Source organism: Paroedura picta, chromosome 12 (genome assembly GCF_049243985.1).
Source record: "Paroedura picta isolate Pp20150507F chromosome 12, Ppicta_v3.0, whole genome shotgun sequence".
NCBI classification, from domain to species: Eukaryota; Metazoa; Chordata; class Lepidosauria; order Squamata; family Gekkonidae; genus Paroedura; species Paroedura picta.
The window spans coordinates 30,963,774-30,989,123 of record NC_135380.1 but is presented as its reverse complement, the minus strand read 5'-3'; the positions used below and the strand labels follow the sequence as shown (position 1 = coordinate 30,989,123).

General features: G+C 40.6%; 1 protein-coding gene across 16 annotated transcripts in view; it reads left to right on the top strand.

Annotated features, from left to right (window-relative positions):
• ZNF618 (zinc finger protein 618) overlaps positions 1-25,350 on the top strand; it is a 191,090-nt gene that overhangs the window by 119,423 nt on the left and 46,317 nt on the right. For 11 of the 16 annotated variants that reach the window (XM_077305168.1, XM_077305167.1, XM_077305166.1 and 8 more), the window contains 5 exons: positions 3,447-3,490; positions 6,662-6,781; positions 6,960-7,079; positions 9,435-9,554; positions 14,848-15,113. In XM_077305168.1, coding sequence (XP_077161283.1) covers positions 3,447-3,490; positions 6,662-6,781; positions 6,960-7,079; positions 9,435-9,554; positions 14,848-15,113 — 670 coding nt within the window. Of the gene's footprint in view, positions 1-3,446; positions 3,508-6,661; positions 6,782-6,959; positions 7,080-9,434; positions 9,555-14,847; positions 15,114-25,350 lie in introns of those variants that run through there. The other 5 variants (XM_077305172.1, XM_077305163.1, XM_077305157.1 and 2 more) reach the window with 3 other exon arrangements.

The window sequence follows — 25,350 nt, the reverse complement described above, 5'->3', positions numbered from 1 at the left end:
TGGGATTTTAAGCAAAAGAAAAAAGGAATCTTGCGGTTGATTAATGAATATGTTTTCACAATCCAATAAATTGTTCCATTGTGTTATTTATTGAAACCAATATAAAGGCTGAAGAATCATGCAGTAATCAGAAGTAATCAAAAAGGGGTCCAAGGTAAGTGCCCGTTTTCGACAGGAATGCTTCCTCAGTGATTACTTCCTTGATAAGGTGATGGCTTTTACAGCTAAATAAATGTCTGTCTAAGAGTATCACTTTGGCTCACAGCTCATATCATTCTGGGGTACATTCAGTGTATACCCTAGAATGATATGAACTGTGAGCCAAAGTGATACTTTTAGATAGACATATAGTTAGTTGTAAAAGCCATCACCTTATCAAGGAAGTAATCACTGAGGAAGCATTCCTGTCGAAAACGGTCACTTACCTTGGACCCCGTTTCGATTACTTCTGATTACTGCATGATTCTTCAGCCTTTATGTTGGTTTCAGTAAATAACACAATGGAACAGTTTATTGGATTGTGAAAACATATTCATTAATCAGCCGCAAGAATTTCTTTTTCTTTTGCTTCTCCAGGATTTCAGGCAGGAGAAGTTCTTTCCCAACACCTGTAATGTTGAGATCCTTTAATCATTAAAACTTAACTGGAGATGCCAAAGATTGAACTTGGGGCCGTCTGAACGCAAAGCAGGTGCTCTAGTGTTGAGCCATTGCCCCCTGCCCTAGCACATATGCCTTGGCTGCTCTGATATTGCAGAATGTTCTTGAACATTATATTGGGAAGGGGCAAGACTCAGTCCTAGATTATTTGAAGTTGCAGTGGTAGTTTTGGTGGAATGTTAGGGAGAACTTCAGGGTAAGAGTGGTGGCCTGGTGAGTGAAAGGCAGCAAAGGAGAGCAGCAAGAATTGGTGAACCTATGTGGGCCTTATACAGAATCTTTTGATAGGTTAGCCTATGAACTTGGGGACAAAGGGGGTTTGAGACACAGGAGAAGAGTCAGCAGTACCCTTATCAACAGTACACCTCTATCTGGCATCTGTTTGGCCTACTAAAGAGGACAGGGCTCTGACTGCTGTGAGAAACAAATATCAGCATTGCAAGGCTGTTGCCAAACTGCTGCTAGCAGAAATATTCAGCCTATCATTGCCTTTGGTTCTCACTTTGACCTAAATAGCAAGTCAAGTCTGAAAGAAAATCTGCCTCAAATGTTTTGTATCATAGTATTCAAACTCCTAGTCTGGGCTGGGCCAGCAAACTGACAACAGGACGAACTGCCAAATTAGGGCAACAGGATATAGAGGCGGGCAGTGTGAACCTAGGTTCAGCTGCTTTCCCACTAGGACTTTGAGATTTGAGATAGGAATCTTGTGGGCCTTCAAGCTAGGGTCTACTTTTTATTAATTATGTAGATTTGTCTTCCTCTCAAAATAGAAGAATTCATGGACGTCCAAAGAAATTGATGAGACACATTGACTGGATGCAGGGAAAAAGCACTAAATAACTCAGTGCATACACGTGTAATTCGGTGTCTCAAGCCCTTATGGGAATAGGGTGGTATAGAAATCAAATAATAAAATAAAAATAAATGCAACAATGACTCCTAGCTTCGGATATCTTAAAAGGGAACCAGACGGTTTCTTGGAAATCTGTGAGTAGCTGCTAGTCATGATTGTTAAATGGAAGCTCCATGTTCTGAGATACAGCTCTGAATGCTAATTGTTAGGGTCAACAGCACTGCGAAACCTTGGTCATTGTGACCTATTTGTAGTGCTTCATGATTATCTGGCGTATCACAGTGAAAAACAGAATGGTAGACTACTGGTCTATACCAACAGGTCATTGCATTTCAGGGTTTATGGATTTTGTTATCTTGTGCCTGATGATGTCTGTATGGTATAGTGCAGAGGTTGCCAAATTGTGGGTCTTCAGATGACCGTGGACTACAATTCCCAGGAGCCTCAGGGGCTCATGGGAATTGTAGTCCATGGACATCTGGAGACCCACAGTTTGGCCACCCTGGGTATAGTGTTTAGAATGTCTAGAACTGGAATATAGTGCCCTGAATTAGTGTTCTTACATAGCTGGTAAATTCACTGGGTGATCTTGGTACAGTCAGTTTATGTCAGACTAACTTACCTCAAGAGTAGCGTAAGGCAGATAAAATATGGGGAGCAGAAGGGAAGAACCTTATATGCTGTTCTTAGCTCTTTCAAGCAAAGGGATAAAACCATGATAATGACTTGATTAATATTGTGTAGTTTACATATTTATGCACTGTATGTATTCATAAAGAACAATGAAAAATCATCATTGTTACCCTTTTTTCATAACTTCTGTCTCCCCTGTCTTCTCCTTTTTGGCCATTTTTCTTTAATGTTCTCAACATAGCACAAGGTGGGCAGATGGAGAGTTAGCATCATAATTAGTAGATAAATTAATTTATATTAAGTAATATTTTTAACAGTTCTGTGGAAGACTCTGGGGAGAAAAGTTGCAAATAATGGAAAGCTGTGGAGATGATGAAGAAAGTTGAAATGCCCTCTTCCATATATATTTTGTTCACTCTACATCACTGTCTCTTCTTTCACTGGGAGCTAGCGACATATTTTTCATAAGGCTTTGGCATGGTTACAGTAGTTTGTTGATCAGTTAAATCTGCATAATTTTCCTTCTGAGAAATTGGTTCTGAAGAAAAAGCATACTTTACATGTAGATGATGTATACCCTTGTCACAGGGGGTGTAACACCTTAGAAGAGGTGTTCCCTGTTCTCACATGTAGGAAGAAATGCACTTCCAAGATGACCTTTCTCATCTACAGTATCTATTAACTTTTTTTAAAGGATGATTTATTAATTGGAGACACTGGGTTGAATCCAACTACCTTTTCTACTGGTAAAAAAGAAAGGTGGGATTCCCTTTGACCCCCAAAAAAGGTGATGCTGGAGACCACGTGACTGGTGTATACAAAAACCATGCAAGAGTAAGGCTGTTATAAAGTAGGAAATCAGGCATTATTGAATTTTAAAAGCCAGCTGCATTTTCCAAACATATTTTAACCTACCCAGAGTGTTTTAAGGTTTGGTTTAAACCTACAAGAAATGTAAGTTTCTTGCCAACCAGAAGGGCTAGAAAACTGCACACATTCTAATTCAAAATAAAAGTCAAAAGCTGAAGATGAGGGAATTCTATGCTGGCTAAAAGTATCCCAGATTATATTCTTTTCCTTACAAAATAGCTACTGTTGAGTCATATCCTGGCTTAATGACGTCTGTGCATTTAAACAAATGTTTGTGTTCTCAGTAATATTTCTGAACCTTTATTTTTTTATTATAAAAAGGTTTTAAGAGAAGGAAGCTTTTGATGCTTGCACATTTGTACGCTTTATATAGATGATGATAGCAGCTCTCAAGAATTCTAATCTTTGTACCTTTCTCTCCCTTCAGACTGAAGGAGGCAGCAGTGTGGGGACAAGAGCATCCACAGGAAGGTGAGTAGCTGTCTGCGGTAGGTAACGTTCACACAAATCACTTCAACAAACTGAGCTGAAATTTCCAATATTTGTGTCCCACCAGCACAGTTTTCAAAGTGAGGAAGGAAATCCTGTGTGCCTCCTGTGCATTGTAGCAAGTTGTACAGAACATTCAAAGATGTGTACTCAGTTACAAAGAGTTCTGGCCAGGCCTATTGAGACTCAGTGAGTACCCCTGACATTCACCTCAGGAGATGAAAAACCTTAGAGTCTACAAGTGTTGGGTTGACTTAGTTGGACTGATTCAGTAACTAGGCATTATTTACGGTTGGCATTCACTTCAAAACAGAGGACCAGGGAAGGAATTATGGATTTTCTCAAAGAGATCAGTGAGAAGAGAGTGAGTCTATTTGCTTTTGCTTTCTGAACTGTCCCAAAACATGGAACAGGGCAGGACTGGAAGTCTCCAAACTGGCACCAGAGATATTTCCCTTTCACTCAGTGTAATTTGTAGGGATTGTGGGGAAGGAAATGCTAGGCAAGGGTGGTTGCTGGTGGGAAAGTAGCAGTTACCACTGGCACCAGGAGCCAGATTATTTATTTATTTATTTATTTATTTATTTATTTATTTATTTATTTATTTATTTATTTATTTATTCATATTTTTATACCGCCCTCCCCGAAGGCTCAGAGCCACCTCTCTAGACCACCTCTCTCCCATGGGGCTCAAGGTGGCTCATAGCATATTAACAATATGTAACTACAATGTTGTTAATTGCAAAGTCATGTCCGACCCATCGCGACCCCATCCTCCAGGCCTTCCTGTCCTCTACCATTCCCCGGAGTCCAGTTAAGCTCGCACTGATTTATTATTATTATTATATAGTAATGTATAACTCCCTATGCCCCATGCAGTGCTCTGTGCTCTGTGACAGCCAATAGGTTGGAGGTTCCTGTCTGTGGGATGTTTGCCTGGCCTTGACCAGGGCCAGGGTCTTTTTGGCTCTGGAATGGAGTTCCACCTTCCTGGTGGAATGAGTTCCTGGTAGAGCTGAGGGCCCTGGTGGAGCTGTCAAAGTTTCACAGGGCCTGTAAGATGGAGCTCTTCTGCTAGGCATTCGGTTGAGACCAGATAGAATGAAAAATCTTGCCCCTCCTCTGAGCATCCAACAGGAACAACATCCCTAGAGATATGCCAGCTTGGGGAGTAAGGTCTGATGTATGGGATTGGCTGGTGAGGACTGTTGGGGGTTGTGGGGAGGGGTTGGGGTTTTTTTTTTAGGCTCTTACTGTATTTTTATTGTGTTTTAATCTACTGTTGTAAACCACTGCCAGCTGGCAGGTCCGGGAGCGGTGGCCTAGAAATTGAAAAATAAACAAATCTGACATTCAAAACACTAAAATAATCAACTCTCTAGCTAGCAACTAATATAACTAATTAGCTATCTATCTATTCCCCCTTCCCCCATATTTCTGCCATCATTTCTTTCTCCGCCTATTTGGCATGGCAGGTACCTTAGCAGCATGGAGGAAAGGAGTGGGGGAGAACTGTGAGGAGTAAATCTCCATGGGCAAGGTATCTCTAATTGAGGATCCCCTGATAAGGTTCCCTGGCTTCCCTAACAGAGTCTTTGAAAAGTCATGATCTATAGAGAGGTTAGTACTTTAGTTGTGGAAGGATTGCAACTTTTCCTGTATACTCCTAAGGCCAGTCTGTTGGGCTAGACTTGGCAGTTCCCTGCATCTTTGGTGTAAATGAGGATTGGATGAATGGAGCATTGCCATAGGCACGGAATGTTATGGAGACCATGCTGAGCTGTAGAGGGGCCAGAGTTCCAGTTGATTTGCTTTCATGTAAACATGCATGAGACAAATTAGCAGACCTAGCAAAAATGGTAAGACTTACTAACATGGTTAATAAGAAACTACTTGAAGAGTACGACGAACAATGGTGTTATTACTTGGACTTTCTTAAGAAAGATAGCTAGTATTAATTTTTAGGTTAGGACTAAGTATAATTGACAATGTGATGGGTATTGACCCTACTGTTAAGACAGTACTACATTATTTTTCTCTTATGTAACAATATTTGCTTTGCTAGCTGGTTTTTCATTTCTTTTTTTCAACTTTTTTGTAAACGCTTAATATATATCAAAAATCAAAATTAAAAAAAACATGCATGAGCCTTATGGGGCGTAGAAACCAGATCACCTGGATGTACACAAAGACATGCTAGAAGTGACTGTGGGATGATTATTAACAATTGGAACATCTTGACTACCAAGCTGCAATTTGTGAAACCTATACTGGATGCTGCTCTAAGTGTGAAAGAATTAGGTGTGCTACTGCTGAGTTAACTTTTAACTCTTTCTCTCTTTTTGCATTTTTAAAATGCAGGCCTACTTTGAGTGGGTGTGTTTGTGTGTGTGTGTGTGTGTGGACAATTGGAAGCTGAAAATGGAAACATGGAAGATTCTCCCCTCCCCATTTTTTCCTTTTCCTGTCTTTTGCCAGTTGTTTGTGCTATTTTCTCTGACTAGGTTGCTCTCATTTTTAGCATTTGGGATTTTTTTAAGGTTACTCTTAGAATGATTCAGTTCTGTTGTTGATAATTCTGGAAGTCCTCACTAGAGGCAGACCAAAAATGCCTCAAATAAAAAACGTTTGCCAGTACCTAGGAACTGAAAAAGATTTCCTCTCCAACCTTCCATTTGAGCATCTATGAAATCTTAGATCTGTCAAGGAGGAAAATGGAAGTGTGTATATATATTTGTTGCTGTCTTCCCAGAATTGTATGACAACTTATTCTTACCTGGAAGAAATGTCCCTTTAGAACTCTGTTCCCCTCCCAGCCTCCACTTTTTCATAAGGGAACAGTATGGGATTTTAAACAGATTTTAGTCCTGGCTTTATTATTCATGCGATGCTGGTCTACATTTGAAAATGCTGTCTCCATATGCAGCATTTGTTTCCAACTGCAACATGCAGTTCTGTTTGTTCATTGTTACAGTTGATTTCCATTCCTTGGTGGGAGGAACACAAAATAATTTCTGGTTAGCATTGAAACACATCTCTTAACGCTGATGCCAAGAACCGGATCTGAATTTCTCGCATCTGTAGATTAAATAAAACAGCCACATATGTCAGGTTTTAAAAGCCTCTCTTCTGCTTCTTATATGGCTTTAATAGCACTGAGAAACAAAGCAATGGAGACGAAAAGGAGACCTTAGCATCACTTCATGCTGCCTGCATGCTTCCAACCGACTCAACCAGTACACGTGAAAATGCATCAGATGTTACCAAAATACCGTAAGTCTGCAGTTCCATTTGCTGGGAGGAATCCGGAATAACTTCCGGTGAAAATTAAAGTATTTCTCTTAAAGTAGGTGCTAAGAACCAGACTTTTATTTTCCCACATCTGTAGATTGAATGACAGCCACAAATAAATATTAAAACCTCTCTTCTGCTTCTTACATGGCATTAATAGCAATCAGAAACAAAGCAACGGAGATGAAAAGGAGATCTTAGTGCCACGTAGCACTACCTGCTCGCTTCCTACCTGCTCAGCTGATATATCTGGAAAAACAACGGATATTACCGAAACACTGTAAGTCTCCTGTTCGATTTCCATTCCTCATAGTCAGGAGGAACCAGGAATAATTTTTCATCAAGGCTGAAATACATCTCATAATGTTGATGCAAGAAACAGATCAGAGTTTCCTTCATCTGTAGTTTGAATGGGAGAGCCACACACAGAGCAATAATTTTTTTTTAAGCTCTTCTGCTTTTTATATGGCATTAATAGCATTCAGAAGTGACACCAATTTAAGCCTTTGTTCCAGTCACAGGTAGGCTTCATAACTTCTATGCAGGGTGATGGTGATGAATAGTGGCAAACCTGAATTAGACATCAGTTTTTATGCCCTATTCCAGAACCTCGCATCACGTTCGTGGGAGAAAATACTAGGATATTATACCCCAAGTTACAGACAGGAGAGTTGCTTTGTCGCTTCGGTGCTGTTGCAAACATGATCAATGCATGACAGGCAAAATGGCATAATCTGCTCCTTCCCTGTCCCCTTGGCTAACCTTTTTGTTGTTGGACGCATCCGTTCGTTTCCCTTTTCGCTCAAAACAATGCCTTTCAAACTCTTATGCTTCAAGGAACCCTTCCCATTGTCACATCTACTGAGGAACTGTCATAATAACGCTTGTTGTGGACCCTCCTCTGCCTTGCAGATGATTGTGAGGAATGTTCCAGGATGCACACTCAGTCACAAAGAGGCTGAGCCTCAATGAGTATCCCAACATCCGTCCTAGCAGCTGTCTGTTGTTCTTTAGGAAGAAAATCCTATGGGAGCCCACACATATTGCCTTGATTTAGCAAATAAGCTATTATTTCTGACTGCCACTGCCTCCTCTCCTTCCACAACTCCTTTGATGTGCTCAGAAAACTTGTGTGGGGCGGGATACAGCAGTTTTTCAGGGAGTTCAGAGAAAATCAGCATGTGCTTTTGTCCTTCTGCTTTCTGCTGTTCATCTACTACATTTCCCAGACTTGGAATAAAGTAGGATTGGGGGTCTCAAAACTGTCAAAGTCCCCTTTCACTCAGTGGGAGAAGAAGGGGAAATGCTTGCTAGACATCCAAGTCAATGGTGGCCACTAATGTAAGTGGCAAATACCATTGGTGCCCCAGGTTCCACATTTGTGAAACATTATTATGTATTACTGATTTACTTCTCATTAAAGGCTGCCTGATAAGTTCTCAAGGAGCCCTGGGTTCTCCAGTGGACTATTTAGGAAACCCTGATAAAGAGAGAAGTTAGCGCTTTGGTTGTGGAAGGTTCACAATTTTTCCTGTATTCTTCTAAGGACCAGGCTTGGCAGCACCCCGCATCTTTTGGAGAATGGAGCAGCTGCCCAGAGCACGGAACTGGAAGGGTGTTCAGACTCTGCTCCAGAGGCGCTGAAGTGCCAATGCAGTACAGCTTTAGTTTGCTTTAATATAAATATGCAAGAGTCTTATGGGGCACAGAAACCAACTCTCCTGGATGTTCACACAGGCAAGCCAGAAGTGGCTGTGGTATGATGTTATCAACTGGAACTACCAGCCAAACCACAATTAGTGAAATCTGCTCTGGGTGCCGCTCTGAATTTGTGAGGATTTAGTGGTGCTCCTTTGAGCTAACTTTTAGCTCTCTTTTTTGGCATTTTTAAAATGCTTGACTGCTTTTTGTGTGTGTGTGTGTGTGTGTACTTCTGGAGACTGAAAATGAAAATATGGAAGATTTTCCCCCCTTTTCCTCCCTTGCCAGCTGCTTCTTTTGCCAGCTGCTTCTGCTGTTTTTCTCTGACTGGATTGCTGCTGTATTTATCGTTTGAGTTTTTTAAAACTGAAGATGCTGTTTTGTTGTTGATCATTCTGGAAGCCCTCTTCTGAGGCAGGATAAAAATGTCTCCCAAAACCTGATGCAAGTTTTTGAAATGTCAGAATTGATTTCCATTCCTCACTGGTGGGAGGAAAGCAGGATAATTTCTGGTGTACATTGATATGTGTCTCATAATGCTGATGCCAAGAACTGGATCTGAATTTTCCACATTTGTAGACTGAATCAAACAGCCACATAGATCAATTTTTAAAAGCCTTATATGGCTTTCATAGCATTGAGAAAGTAAGTAAAGGTTGTGAAAAGGAAATCTGAGTCCTATCTGCATACTTTCCCACCTGTTCAGCCTGTATATGTGGAAGTGTTGTTAACGAAACACCTCAAGTCTTCAGCTCAGTTTGCATTCCTTATAGTTTGGAAGAACTCAGCATAAGTTCCAGTGAACATGTAAAAATGTCTCTTAAAACTGGTACTAAGAATCAGACCTAAATTTCCTGCATCTGTACAATGAATGAGACGCTTATTGTAAACAAATTTTAAACCTTTTCTTCTGCTTCTTATATGGCATTAATAGTATTCAGAAACAAAACAACGGAGATGAAAAGGAGGCATTAGTGCCACAAAGCACTGCCTGCTCCCTTCCCACCTGGTCAACTGATATCTCTGAAAATACAGCGGATATTACCGAAACACCGTAAGTCTCCGGTTTGATTTCCGTTCCTCATAGTCAGGAAGAACAAGAAATAATTTCCCATGCGCTCTAAAATACCTCTGTTACAACAGATGTCAAAAACTATATCAAAGTTTCCAGCACTTGTAGATTGAATTTGAGAGCCACCTAGAGCAATGTTTAAAAAAAGACTCTTCTGCTTTTTATATGGCATTATTACTAGCATCCAGAAACAACACGATGCAGAGGAAAAGAAGATCTTAGCTTCACATAGTGCTGCCTGCATGCCTTCTACCTGGACAACCTATAGATTTGGAAACAGACATGGTAGCAAAGCCCTTTGTCTTCAGTACACTCTCAGTGTAATAAAATCCAGCCTGGAAAGTTCTAACTCCTATGGAATCTGGGAATATGCAATAGAGCTGTTAGTGCAGCCATGCAGATATTTTAAGTCAGGTGAATCACAAATATTGGGGATTTTCAGATTGCTGTGCTTCATGGTTCAGCAACTTTTACCTGCTGGAATTTTTAAGCACTTATTCAAACCTATGTAGCTTAGTTTATATTGTAAGCTGCCTTGAGTTTTGCACAAATGTTTTAAATAAATAAATGACTGCATAATTATTTAACATAATAATGATCCTGCAATCTTGGGGTGGGGAATGTGTGAGTGTTTGTGCATGTGCACTCCCAGTACTTCAATATGCTCTGCTAAATAAACGCTCCCCGTCTTTGATAATAGGTATTTAAGCCTGATTTCTAATAAGGGTTGAAAATTCCCACCATTTTGTTAAAAAGGAAAGATACGACACACACAACCAAACGATACCTCACTGGGTTTTTGTGAGGAAAAGAGAGCCATGTAAGCTGCTTGGGGTTTCTATTGGGGACAAAAAAGATAAACTTTTATAATGGACATGACCCTATGAATGGAAGTTTCTTCCCCTGCATTCTCTGAGTATGGTTATGACACAATTGTTTGCTTAATAGACACAGCAACTCAGGTTGACTTCTAAGTACGGTTGCAAACTGGGCTTAGGTGGTTCATAGAGTAGAATCCAAAGCAGGAATCACGGTGCAGCTGTGCCAGGGACTCACATGGTTTCTGGTGGGTTTGGTGCTGGTGCCCAGGGATAGCATCCAGCTTTTTATGATGGGCAACTTAGTAAAACAAAAGAACTAGAATGGGTGGGTTGGAACACTGCTTTGTCTTTTGCTGTTCTGGTAATCTATCAAACTGTATGTGTGTTTTTTCTGATCAGTTGGGAACTGTGTGCTAAGGTGTTTTTCGGTTCTGAAGCTGCCCAATGCTTGGTGTTGTGCAGGTGTTAGCAGGGGCATAAAAGCTACCAATGGGGTTTTATACAGAGTGATGCATAGGATCTCATTCATGTTGTTGATACATTAGCAATTATGCAGGAAATATTCCCAATAGCTCTCAGAAGAAGAAGAGGAAGAGTTGGTTCTTATATGCCGCTTTTCCCTACCCGAAGGAGGCTCAAAGCGGCTTACAGTCGCCTTCCCATTCCTCTCCCCACAACAGACACCCTATGGGGTAGGTGAGGCTGAGAGAGCCCTGATATCAGAACAGTTTTATCAGTGCCTTGGCAAGCCCAAGGTCACCCAGCTGGTTGCATGTGGGGGAGTGCAGAATCGAACCCGGCATGCCAGATTAGAAGTCTGCACTCCTAACCATTACACCAAACTGGCTCTGTTTCTGTTACAGTTTCCTGATGTGCTTACCGCATTGATATTTCTCCCTATTGTAAAATTTCTGGAAATTTCAAAACCACACGGGAGTGAGAAAAAAATAGAAATGGGGGGGGGGGCACTGAAATATATGCAATACTTACTTTCCCATCCAACCTAAACTACTTTTACAGATTTAACAACATAAAATGAATGATTGATAACTCAGCATATAGAATTGTACTATTTGACATATTTATGGAATTTGAAATATATACCTTCATTTTCTCTAAGCCAGTGGTTCTCAACCTTCCTAATGCCGCAACCCTTTAATACAGTTCCTCATGATGTTGTGACCCCCAGCCATAAAATTATGCAAGGGTTCTTTCACAGAAATTAAACCAGAACTGACCAATGGAGTGAAGATCCTTTGTTCATGATTATATATAAATTGGGTTTCTTTCCAGGGTTTCTCAGTTCAGTTTTGTCCCACCATGCCGATCTTTTCTGGTGCTCCAGACAGATGAATGCTGTATCTCAATCTACCCCACAAGGCTGTTGTGTGGATGGTGCCCAGCCGGCCAAGCTGCTTGCCCTGCTGCAACCCCTGTGAAAGGGTAATTCAACCCCCAAAGGGGTCCCAACCCCCAGGTTGAGAACCACTACTCTAAGCAAAATTGCAGGCATACTCAGTACCTGAGAAAGAGTTGCAAACTGCTGCAACCTATGTCACCTTAGTACAGGGGTCCCCAACATGGAAGTGCCCACCAACACCTATCCTGGCAATCACCAAATGTTTTCGTAAAGTAGATGAGAGCAGGTAAGGCTTTGCCCAATGCAGCTTCTGACAGGCCACTGGAGAGTTGATTGGCTGTGCAGGTTAAAAGGTATTCTGTTAAACAGAACTTCAGTGTGAAATGCTGAAGAATTAGAGTTATATACAGCCACATTCCTTGACAGCCATAACCTGCAGCAACCATTTTATGATTGGCTCCACCTCCTGATTTTGCCCATTGTCCGGTGTCAGAATTCCAAAGGTGCTTACTACTACTACTACTACTACTACTACTACTACTACTACTACTGGATTTATTTCCCGCCGCTCAAAGCAAGCCATCTTGTGGCAGGTTAAGCAGTAAAGGTCCCACATAAAACAACTATATATCCCCATTAAAATTATATATCCCGGTGGCAAAAATCTACTTCCCTCCCACCCCCACAGCCACTACAGGCTGGCTCTCAGTGTGCCATAGGGTACTACAGATGCTGGCAGTCCACCAGCGATAGTCTGGCCCAGTGGCAGTTTCTTCTGGGGGCCCATCTGATCTTTTTCTGGCAGAAGAGCTCTATCTTGCAAGCCCTGCAGAATGCCAAAAAGTCCCACAGGGCCCTCTGGTCTTCCGGGAGCTTATTCTACCAGGTAGGGGCCAGGACCGAAAAAGCCTGGTCGAGGCCAGGCGAACTTCCCAGTGGTCAGGGACCACCAATAAGTTAGTACATGCAGAGTGTAAAGCTCTGCCGGGGGCATAGGTCAACAGGTGGTCACTCAGCTATGGGTCCCAGACCGCAAAGGACCTTAAAGGTCAAAACCAAAACCTTTAACCTGATGCGAGCCACAACTGGTAACCAATGCAGCTGCCTCAGCACTGGCTAGATATGGGTGTTCCTGTGAAGACTCTAGCAGCTGCATTTTGCACCAGCTGCATTTCAGGGTTAGAGGCAAGGGAAGGCCCACGTAGAGCAACTTACAGAAGTCAATTCTGCAGGTGATTGTTGCATGGATCACCATGGCTAGGTGCACTGAAGACAGGTAGGAGGCTAGTAGCCTCGCCTGACGTAGATGGTAAAATGCTTGGCGGGCTCCCTTTGTGACCTGTACCTCCATAGATAGCGAGACATCCAGAGTCACCCCTGAGTTTCTGGCCAGGGCTGTGGTGTTCAGTTGTCCTGGCCAGAATGGGTAAACGCATATCCTGTCCTGCCTCCTTCCTTTCCAGCCATAAGACTTCTGTCTCGGAGGGGTTGAGTTTCAGGCGACTCTGCTCGAGCCATCCAGCTATGGAAAATTTCTTGTAAAGTCACAAGAGATAGGACTGTCAGCTTGTTTGGAGATTTAAGCTGAACTTTAAAACATTGAAAACACTGAACTCTAATAAAGTATAATCATTAAACACATAGCATATTAATTACTGCCAAAATCATTAACATTTTCAGGATTTTTTTCTGTTTAAGTGTTGTTTATGTGTACAGTGTGAGTATGTGTGTGTTTTCAATATATAGTGGGTTTTTAAAAAATTGACCCCTCACATTTCCCAACTTTTCAATTGGGAAGACTGGAAAAAGTTCTCAGACTCTTGCATGGGATACCTTCTGAGTGGGAAAAGTCTTGCCTTAAGAAGCATTTTACTCATTCTTTAAAAAGAACTAATTCATAGGAGGTTGATTCCTTTACACCTTACTTTTATTGGTCCTGAGAAACCATTCCTGATGATAGAAGGGTGCCATCATTTTTGGAAGGGGATGGGAGCAATGTTGCCAATTGCTCCACTGCAGCCCTCTCCTTTATTTGTTTAATTATTTACCTCCTGTGCTGTTACTGAGGATCTGCTGACCAGCTCCTGGACCCAAATTTCAGGAGCAGGCTCAATAGGCTACATTAAGAAAGTGAAAGTGGGGAAATGCTAGTTTGTGAATGAAAACAAGCTACTGTTCCTTAAATGTTTTTCATTAATTAAATATTTATATCTGGCCTTTTGAGCTCTCAACCCACACATCGACTCAGAATATTAATTTAAAGTTCACAGTATCTGCTATAACGCTCTATTGTGGGGGGAAATTAACACTTTTATCAAACAAGAACAAGAACAAGCAGAGAACAGAATAAACCATACTGGCAAATTGAATTCAGTTTACAGATTGAGGCGTGGGGCTTGTGATATGACTGGTGCTGTTCAAGGCCTGTGTAGTTAATCTGGCCCTAGAATGGCAGGCCTTTTCTCTCTTGAGAAAAGTGTGGGTTTTTTTCTGTAAGCCTCATTGTGAAAGACATTGAAAATGTCGTAGAATGGTTGGGTTCATCCACTTGCCAACTTCACACATAGGAGATGCAGAAGTGTATTAACTGTATTAGCCTTATTGCAATAATGATAGAAACTTCAGAGGGGAAGTGTGGAGGTTGTACGAAATAATTAACTCAAACGTTTATTTAGCTGAGATAGTTTTTATTCTGCCTCACCCAAGATTTCCAGATGGCTGAGAAACAAATCAAAGTATCCTGTTAAAGAATTCTGCCAGCATATTCAACAGCAATAAAACAAAATGGCAGGTCATATGAAGCAGCCCTATACTGGATCAGACTACGGATGCATCTTTTCTACTTTGATAGCAGTCCAGATAGAAATGGGGGGGGGGGGGGGGGTTGGAAGAAATAAGAAATTTTCAGTTTCTGAGCTTAAGAAGAAGATCTGGAAGATTTCCTGATTCAGACTTGTCAAGGATCAAATTGATTGCAATGGTTGTCTCTTGTTAAAATTGTATTGGATGCGTTAAAGATGAATGAATTTGGTACTGGTCAGTACGCATTGATCTGATAACTCTTGTGTTCTCCGTTGGCAACCTCTCCTCCCAGGGAACGCCTAAAAAGGAGCCAGAAAAGCATGAAGGCGGAAGGCTCGGATTCTGCAACATCCCATTCTTTGCCAAGTGAGGAGACTGCAACGATGACAGAGGTGAAAGTGAAGACGGAGGTACCAGATGAATATGTCCAGGAAGTGGTCTGGCAGGATGAAGCCAAAGATTCCAAGAAGAACCTGAAAGATGAGGCCGGAGAAGTTCCAGCTGAGATCTGCGTGGTGATTGGTGGGGTCCGTAACCAGCAGACGCTTGGTAAGCTAGGTCGGTGGTCAATTGGTTTAACCTTTACCCAATTTTTTTGAGGGGGGGGGGAAGACCGGAAAGGGGATGGATACAACATTTCACCACCATTTTTGGTGTATCTATAGTTTTTTTTGGAAGGGGAGGGGGACTAACCAGTTTGACAACAGGCATCCAAAAACGTCCTTCAAAATTAAACCAGTGTGATGAAACATTTTTAAAGTGGATACAAAACACATTTGGTGTAAGTAAACAGACTCTGACATGTTTTGAGTGAGTGTGCTGTTCTCCAGTGGACGTATAAGAGGAATGTTAATAGTTTCGTTCCTCAAAGCGAAGTTACATGTGATTCCCTGATTTGAGCAGCCCTTGTGTAATTCTGCCATTAAAAAGCAACTGCAGGATGGGGTGGGAGGAGGATTCTGGAGGGAGGGGGGAGTTGCCATGCTGGGAAGGGATGAATGTGTTATCTCTTTCCCCACCAGGCCACCCGTGTGGTGGAAAATAAACACCTTGGGGTTGCTTTCGGTTCCACTAGGAAAATGAGATAGCCATAACGGGTTCTGCAATGTTTTTTGCCTGCCATGGCTTAATAATTAAATAATTACATTGTCGAATTCACTGCTGGAGGATCCAGTGAGGTTACAAACATAGATGGCTTGAGGAAGGAATTAGATCCATGGTGGATATATCCATCTGTGGGCTATAGCTATGGTGAGTAGTGAGAACCTCCATAGAAAGAGGCAGCAAATGTCTGAATACCAGTGTTGGGAGGCAGTATCCAGAGGAGACCTTGGCCTTTGTGCTGTTTTTGCTGCCCCTCCATGGCCACTGGTTGCCTGCTGTGTGAAACAGGCTGCTCGACTGATGGGACCACTGGGCTGTACTTATATTCTCATGCCCAACAGTGTATGTCTTGGTGCCTATTTGCTTTAGGGACTTTGAATGGTAAAAAAACCCAAAACAAAAGAACCCAGGAAGTTTTTTTGGTAGCTCCTACCAGCTGACTCACTTCCTTATGTCTCTGGGCTGTGGTGTGCAGAGAGTAAACCCTTCTTTTTCTTTGGTAACTGAAACTTGTGTCCTGGTGTCCAAGCCCAGTACAGCTGCTGTTGTCCTCTGTGGCTGGGCCTGGTGTGGCTGCTGGCATAGCACTTTTTCTTCACCATTTCAGTGTAGTAAATGCTTCAGATGAGTCCAAGAGGTCTTTCTATCTTAGCTTCTTCCAACATTTTCTGATTGTCCCGGCCCCTTGATGCCTATTTTGTGATTGGCCCTACCATTACAGCTGCCATTTTAGATAGTGCCCACTCGCCATTCTCAGTATTCTGTGCCAGGAGGCTCAACAAGGTTGGGGATCCCTGCTTAGAGCAGGGGTAGTCAAACTGCGGCCCTCCAGATGTCCATGGACTACAATTCCCATGAGCCCCTGCCAGTGTTTGCGGCCTGGGAAGTTTTTTACTGCGGGGGGGGGCGGGGAGAGGGAGCCGCGGCCCGGCACCATGGCCTTCGCGGCCCGGCAGCGGGCCACGGCCCGCAGGTTGGGGACCACTGCTGTATAGAATCAATTACACACGTTTTCTTCCATTGTCCATTTTATTCCTCGATCCGAGCTAAATTTCTTAACTCACTGCTGTGTAAAAGAGAACTGCATTCAGATGAATGTAAGATTCTTTTGACATCCCAGAACCCTGATAGAATTGAACCAGTTGCAAAGTTTTTATATCTTGCCATGAGAAATCATGAATGTATTATGTCTTACTCTAAAGCATGATCTTTGCCTTTGTTTTCTCTGTATAGCAGTGGATCCTTTTGCACTTTCCCTCCTTATATTGTACTTTTATATGCTATTAAAGGCTTGTTGTTGTAGTAACTGAGGCTAAATATACTAACAAGCAACAGGTACATTCTTCTTCTTGATCTCAAAGCTCATTTTTCCTACTTCCCCCATAAGCACCTGCTTTCTTTTTGTCTGTATAACTAACTGCAGTTGTATTTGGGATGGGAGAGAATTGCTGATTTGTTTAGGGGAGTAACTTGGAAACTTAGGGCATGCTTGCTTTCATATTTGAAGGAGAGGGAATTATAGGTGTTTGAACCATGCATCTGTTTTTTTCTGAATGGAGTAAATAGCTTGTGTGTGTGTACGCATAATCTAGATTACCTGTCATTGTGATTGTAATGGTTAATGCTGGTGTAAGAGTTTGGGAGACTTTGGTTAAAATATCTGTTTGGTCACTGAATTCAGGGGGCTTCCTTGGATCCAACTTTCTTTATCAGTCCAGGAGTGTTATGACATGGTGGGAAGAGCTATATATTCATCCTTGAGTTCTTGGTTGGAGACTGGGATGAACCTGGAAGCTGTGTAGATTATACACAAGTGTTGACCCACAATACTTACCAGGGGTCCGTACCCACATCACTGCTGATTCTCCACACAGATTACTGGAGGCAGGAGACACATGGGTGGGGGTGGATGGGAAGCATTGTACAGCTACTGATGAGCTCAGGGACCTGGTATGACTGCAACTATCCTCCACTTCTGCTGCTAAGCCCAGCATGGTTACCAGCAACCACCAGGACCAGCATATTTGCCATAGTGACTGAGCTGCTGGCATCCTCTGCTTCCATGTTTCTATTATTACTGCTCTTATTGTTACTAATGTTTGTTATTTTTATGACTGTTACTGCTCCTATCACCACTTCTACTGGTTATTTTTGAATTTATATTGTAGCTGTTCATGTCCTTTGTAAACTGAGCTGCAAGGGGAGGGCAATATATAAATATAAGAAATAAAATAATAAATAAATAAAAATATTTTTACAGCTATATTAATTTAATCATTCTCTGTTACATATTTCATCATTTCTGCATAGCTATAGCTTTTAATATACCCAGGATTAAAGCAAAGTGTGTTATATACCTCATAATGAAAAATAAAAGATATTTTTGTTCAAAATCCACTTCCTTATAACTTTACTAGCAAGAAAGCCCATTGCAACCAAGAATGCAATAGGTGCTAGGACCCAGGAGACACCATCAGGCGCAGGTCTCTCTCTCTCTCTGTCTCTCTCTCTCCATAGCAGGTAATCAGTGCTGGTTTGTGGTTTGGCAGGACTCTCTGTGTGTGTCTCTCTCTCTGGCTCCTGCAGCATCTGAGAACAAAGTGGCTAATGTCCAGGGAGGGAGGATGGGAACTGTAGGTGCAGGGCCAATCAGGATGCGGTCAGCTTTGCTGTCTGCACCCTGATTTGCCCTATTCCAACTCGGACTGCCGGAACACTCTCCACTCCCAGGGTTGTTTCACAAATATTAAGGGGAACAATGGCTAAGGATATTTCATGTAACCAAGATGGCAACGGAGCAGTAGCAGCGTTGTTAGAGGCTCTCCTATGTATTTTCTTTCTAATTAACTCCTGGATAAGGAGTTCTCGTTCTATTTCTGCATTATAATACATTTTACTATTTTTTTGTCTTGGATTTTTAATCCTGTCTGCAATCCAGACCAAACCTGTCGCTTGATAATATAGTTTTAATTTGGAACTGCTAACCCTCATCTCTTTTCCTCATCTTGAACTATTTTAAAACCTATTCTGTTTTTTTTTACCATTCCAAATAAATTTATTCATCTGTCTTTACCACTTTGTCAATATTCTTTCTTCTATATGTTTAGGTAGCATTTGGAATAAAAAAAAATTGGGCAGTACATTCATTTTGAGATTTTTAATTTTTTCCTGGTAGATAAGTCCGCTTGTGATGAGTTTCTGTACTTTCTGATAATTATTGTTAAAGTATTACAGTTTTTTCCAGTCATGTTTATTCCCAGATATTTAATAGGATTGGTGGCTACTGTATATTCTGAATGCTTTATAATAGCTTCTTTTTTGTGTTAATAATTTCATTATCATTTTTGTCTTCTTCCTGTTAATTTTATGTCCTGAAAGGGATCCAAATTTTTCAGTATGTTTCTTTACATACTGTAAAATTTTTGTGGATCTAAAACTATTAAAACCACATTGTCTTGGAATTAGAGAATGGGAAGGGAGGTGAAAGAGAAAACAAAAACAGGGGAAAAAAAGGATTTTGGATTAAGTATTATTGAAAATTAAATTTTAAAAGGAAGAATAAGAAAAACTTAGGAAAAAAAGGAAAGAAAAATATATATCTATTGCTTTGATCTGTTGGCTCTTAAAAGTCTTTATTAGTCTGTTATACCAAAGAAGGCCAAGAAATTAAAAATGTGGACGGAAGGGCTTGCCCAGCAGCTGTATTTTTTGTTTCCAATATACTGATTTCTCTATGGTTCCAATCATCGCAAGCAAGACCATAATCTTCTTGTTATTTTTATATACTGGAAATTATCAGAGATAGTACTCTATTAGTTAATATTAGCCATCTGTTTGTTGAATCTGCTGAGCTGCTCTTTTCTTACTGTGTTAAAGCAGGGGTAGTCAAACTGCGGCCCTCCAGATGTCCATGGACTACGATTCCCATGAGCCCCCTGCCAGCAAATGCTGGCAGGGGGCTCTTGGGAATTGTAGTCCATGGACATCTGGAGGGCCGCAGTTTGACTACCCCTGTGTTAAAGCAAAGCCAGAGTTCTGATCCCTTCAAACAAACACTCCTTACCTGGCAAAAGAGCAAGGAGAAGAGCAACCAGCAATCAGTCCACGGAGAAAACAACCCACAAAGTCAAAAATGTGTGCAGTGAGACACATTTTATCCCAAAAGAAGGAATACAGATTATTTCATCTACCTCAAATATTCCCATTGTTTCAAATTTAAGTTTTCTTGAAAGAAATAATTGAATGGGATAAGTTAATATATTTATCTCTGCGTTGTCATAAATCTGTTATTAGTTTCCTGTCGTTTGTAGCCCAAAAGTTTTTAAAGATTTTAGAGATTTACTGGTGAAGGCAGAAGCTATTAGGAACCTGCCAGCCTTCCAAGATAAATTATAATTCTGAAGTGGATTTATAAAAAAAAAAAACAAGCCAAAACATTACAAATTTATGAAAAAGATAAAAAGAGATAATTTTTTAAAAATGTAAAAGTGCTGGCAAAAGTGTGCTTTGGTGTTTATCAGAATACAAGTGGAATCTGAATAAATCAGTCCCTCCTCCTGTGGGTTCACCCATCAGATGGATCACTCCTGTAGGGGAGGAGTGAGGATAGCGAAATAAGTTCTTTCTATCTTAGAACTTTTAGAAATTCCATTTCCCTGGAATTTCCATCCATTTAATATTTTTAACATAACTTGGATAAGACATGTTGTAAATAAATGTGTGAATATAATTTTAGCTCATTAGGGGGGAAATGGTGCTGACATTGCTGTTAAGCACATCTGTATACAGTAAAGAAAGAGCCTCTTGTGGCGCAGAGTGGTAAGGCAGCCGCCTGAAAGCTTTGCCCATGAGGCTGGGAGTTCGATCCCAGCAGCCAGCTCAAGGTTGACTCAGCCTTCCATCCTTCCGAGGTCGGTGAAATGAGTACCCAGCTTGCTGGGGGGTAAACGGTAATGACTGGGGAAGGCACTGGCAAACCACCCCGTATTGAGTCTGCCATGAAAACGCTGGAGGGCGTCACCTCAAGGGTCAGACATGACTCGGTGCTTGCACAGGGGATACCTTTTATACAGTAAAGATGTCCGAGCACCAGAGGCACACTGGGTGGAAAAAAACAGCCCTGGAAAAATGCCTTGCAGCCCATTGCCGCAGCCACACTCCTCACCTTGACTGAACACCTCCTTCCCCAGCCCACAAGGCATTTGGCCTCATGCCCTTTCCTGCATGGGACTTAGCAGCTGGCTTATGGCAGCAGCAGTTGCCACACAGCCTCACAGGCCTTTGGCTGCCAGCTTGCAGCAGGAGTAGCAGCTCCTGCCCGCCTTCCACTGGTTATCACCCCACTGACTGTAATGGCCAATCTGACCCTGTTGGGCAGACTCTGGTTCATCTTATGTTATGATGACCCATTGCAAGCAGGGTACCAATTTTTCTTCAGTTGTTTGCGAGCCGTTCAAGCTAGTTGGGTATTTTACCTTACACTTATTGCAGTTGTCAGCATTTCACCTGTGCATTTTCTCTCACTGGGATTCATGGCCCCTTCCCCAACAGGCCTGCCATTGCTATGTGTTTCTCAGCAGCCAGTTGTTTAAATAAAGAGTGAGCAGTCAGCCGGGAAACAAACACTGTTTCTCTGTAAATGTCTTGCCATTTGCTGTTTTCCAAGTCTTTATTATTGACGGTAATGTGCACTGATTTGTTTGGGTCAGTAAAGGTTTGCAGTTGCTAATTGTTTGAATAAAAAGGCGGCGGGGGGGGGGGGGGAATCAGTCATTTATAAATAACTACTGTGTAAATCTTTTATTTAGAAGTCTGTTTTACACCTGTAGAAGAGGAGTGACTCCTAAGCCATTCTCCACAACTGAGTAGGAAAAAATAATAAATGTGGCTATTTTGTAAGATCGAATTAACTCAAAAGAGAAACGCTGTCTAATTATTTACATAGACCTAGAATGTGGGCAACTGTTCATGTATTAAAAGCATATGTTTATAGGGAATGTAACAAAGGTTGTAAAGTTGAAGGCAAATTTTGCTCCTTTGCAGGTCTTGTACAGTCTCCAAGACTACCTCTAGATCACAAAAATGACCCGTGACAGTTGTAGATAGAAGACCTTTGCATCCACTTTGAATTTGGGCCTTAAATATCTCCATAATCATCATTTCCCCCTAACTTACAAATGGGACTTGCATGACCTCCCTTCTGTTTCTGAAGTTTAGTTCATCTTCTGTAGCCCCATCTTGGGGGACTCTGTTTGCACAGGCTGGCCACAGGCCTTTTCTTTCTAGCACAGAATCTTCAAAGAGCATTTGGAGTGTAGACTGCCAAGGAATGCCAGCATCCTGACTCAGAGGCAGGCAATGGCAAACCACCTCTGAATGTCTCTTGTCCTGAAAATCCTTTGAGATTGCCAGAAGTCAGCTGTGACTTGACAGCACTTTCCACCTCCACCACATTAAGAAATGAATAACTGGAAGTGCAAAAAAAGATCTGGAAGATTTTTTCAAAACAATACAGAAGGAATGCCCTTAGCGACTATTTGGGAAGCAAGCAAAGCCTTTTTGAGAGGAATTTTACTAGCAGATGCTGCCAACCACCCCTCCTCACAAGAAAAATCAGAACAAACCAAGACAATAGTAGAAAAAATTCAGAGGTTGGAACAAAAGCATGAAAATATTCTTAATAGAGATACACTTATAGAGATCAGACAACCAATTAGACATGTTAGAAGTGGAAAAGATACAGAAAAACCCTACAATTTCTAAAACAAAAGCATTCCAAACATGCGAACAAATTCAGCAGGTATTTGGCATAGTTTTCTCAGGAGAAAGAAAAGAGTAATAACAGAAATAAAGAAAGGAGATCAGGCTACATATGCAGAAAAAGAAATACAAGAACAATTTATGAATTGTCATTCAAGCTTATACAAAAATATGTCTGTTCCGGAAGAAAGATTAAGAGAATATCTAAAAGACATCCCGATCATAAAGTTTATGCTTAAACACAGAAAAGTTTTGAATCAAACAATAACAAATTCAAGAAATTTCTCAGGCATTAAAGAATATGAAAATGGATAAAACACAAGGCCCACGTGGGCTGACAGAAAGCTATTATAAACACTTTGATTAAGTTTTTTATTATATTGTTATAAAGAGCTATGAATGAGATTAAAGAAAGACAATACCTCCATACATACCATGCCATACTAGTAATACACAAAAGGGCAGTAATGCGGTGCTAGTAAAGTCACCTTTGTCTGCTGAGTACAGATTACCAAATCCTTGCTAGAGTAATGGCAGAAAGAAAATGTAGACCAAATTTAAAGACGCACTGCCCAAATAGGCGTTGTGCCAGAGTTGTATGCAAGATAATGTACGATTCATAATAGATGCAATCAAATGTTTGAATAAGAAGAGAAAGACAGCAGAGAAAGCATTCAACAATTTAACATGGACTTTCTTAATGTACTTCAGAACATGGGCTGTTGGCCTGTATTCATTCATTCATTCATTCATTCATTCATTCATTCATTCATTCATTCATTCATTCAAATTTGTATATTGCCGTTCCCGATTGAGCTCATGGCGGTTCACACAATAAAAGAATAAAAACACAATAAAACCCATAAACATCCCATAATTACAATACTAAATTTAATAAGTTGGCAGGCAAAAAAGCTACTAGCTAAGGTCACCTTCTTGACCAGCCAGGGGAAACATTCTTGCTATCTTACTGGTGAGAGTGGGGAGACAGATCTATATATAAGCAGATGAACATGGTAGACATGTTTTGGAACTGGATGTATGGAATATATACAAATCAACAAGCAAAAGTTTTAATAAACGGGAAATTAACAGAAGCAGTTTCAGTGGAAAAAGGCTTATGCCAGGGATGTCTTATCATCGGCACTATTTATCCTAGCAGTAGAGATTCTTGTTACAAAGATCAAACACAATGCCAAGATTAAGGGAAAAAATGTTGATGATGTAAAGTTTAAAATGAAAAGCTGTGCAGATGATGTGGTACTGACAGTCTTGAATCGCCAATCATTGTTATAGTACCTAATAGAACACATTGAGGGATTTGGATCCTTTTTCAAGCTAAAAGATCAACAGAAAGTAGACAAAACAAATAATGAAACTTTTAAAGCAACATGAAGAATGTATTATAAAGGCTACAAAGTGTAGAGTAGCCGCCAACTCTATTAAATATTTAGGAATAAATCTTGGTGGGCAAAACTTTTCAAAAATAACTACCAGAAGATTGGAAATTGATATAAGCAGATCTATCTGGGTAAAAAAAAATTAAAAATCTTGTGGCTGGGAAGCATCTCTGCAATTAGAATGAATGTTCTGCCAAAACTAAATTTCTGTTTTAAATATTACCTATGCAAAAAAAACACTGAATGGGAGACAGATTAATAGATTTAATTGGAATGTCAAGAAAGCCAGAGAAAATGCCTCTGCAGTTGGCCGATTCACCCCTTCGCCATGTCAAGGAATACAAGATGAGAAAAAGAGAAGAGAATTATCAGCTTCAAATATAAAATTATACTACCAAGTAGCAGTCTAGTTTGGATTTCCAGTGGGGTTAAAGATCCAAGACAAAGAATAGTAAAACTTAAATCAGCAGACCTAGATGAAGGCCTACATAATTATATGTGGATCAAGAAATCAGCTAAAACTATCAGAGATGGATTGTTGAGAATATGGTTTGCACACTGGGATTTATTTAGCCTTCCAAATTCGTAACTCATGTCCTACTAGCCCCACTAGGAAAAGTCCAAGAAAAATAAAAATGATTTTCTATCGTATGGTATCATGATAAATACTCAGGAGGAAATCAAGTAATTGTGAGATATTAACAATGAAGGAATAAACATTCAGTGGCTATTTCATCATCAATCAGTTTCAATACTAAAAAATTATTAATATTGATGATGATGATGATGATGATGATGATGATGATGAAGGTGGAGCACTAAGATGCAACTCAGTTCGAACAGCTGATTATAAAACAAAAGAAGCATTTACAACAATGGATATATAAGTTGCTACTCCATCTAGAAACAGAACAAGTGAAAAATGTATAATAAAATGGATGCAGAATTTTAAAAATCCAGGCATCAGTGGGAGTGACTATGGGAAAGGAATCAAGTTTACAGGCAGTCAGATGTTAAGAGAAAAGTGGTACAAATGTTTTTTGAGGATATATAACTCCAAAGGACATTAAGAAAGTAAATAAAAACAACAAAGGAAAATGTTGGAAATGTCAAGACATAGACAGAACTTTTTTCTGCATACGATGGATATGTAAAAGTCTTAAAAGACTTGAAAATAAATATATGAATATATAGAAAATAAAATTCCCATGAAAGCCAAGTATATGCAACTAGGTATATTGCCTAATAATTTACCTCAAATTTGGAAGAGATATTCAAATACATGGTGACTGCAGCTAGAATTATCTACACAGCAAAATGGAAGAGTTTATCTTATTCTTAGAAGAATGGGAAAATAAACTTGCTGAATATGCAGCGATGGTGAAATTACTTACTTGAGAAGCAGATCAATTTCAAAATTTCCAGAGAAATTGAGTTTTATTGTGCAAATAGAGGGGTTTAAAGTACTCTAGAATTACTATATACAATTGTACTGTAATGAAAAGCAGAATGAAAATTCTAAATGTTCAATA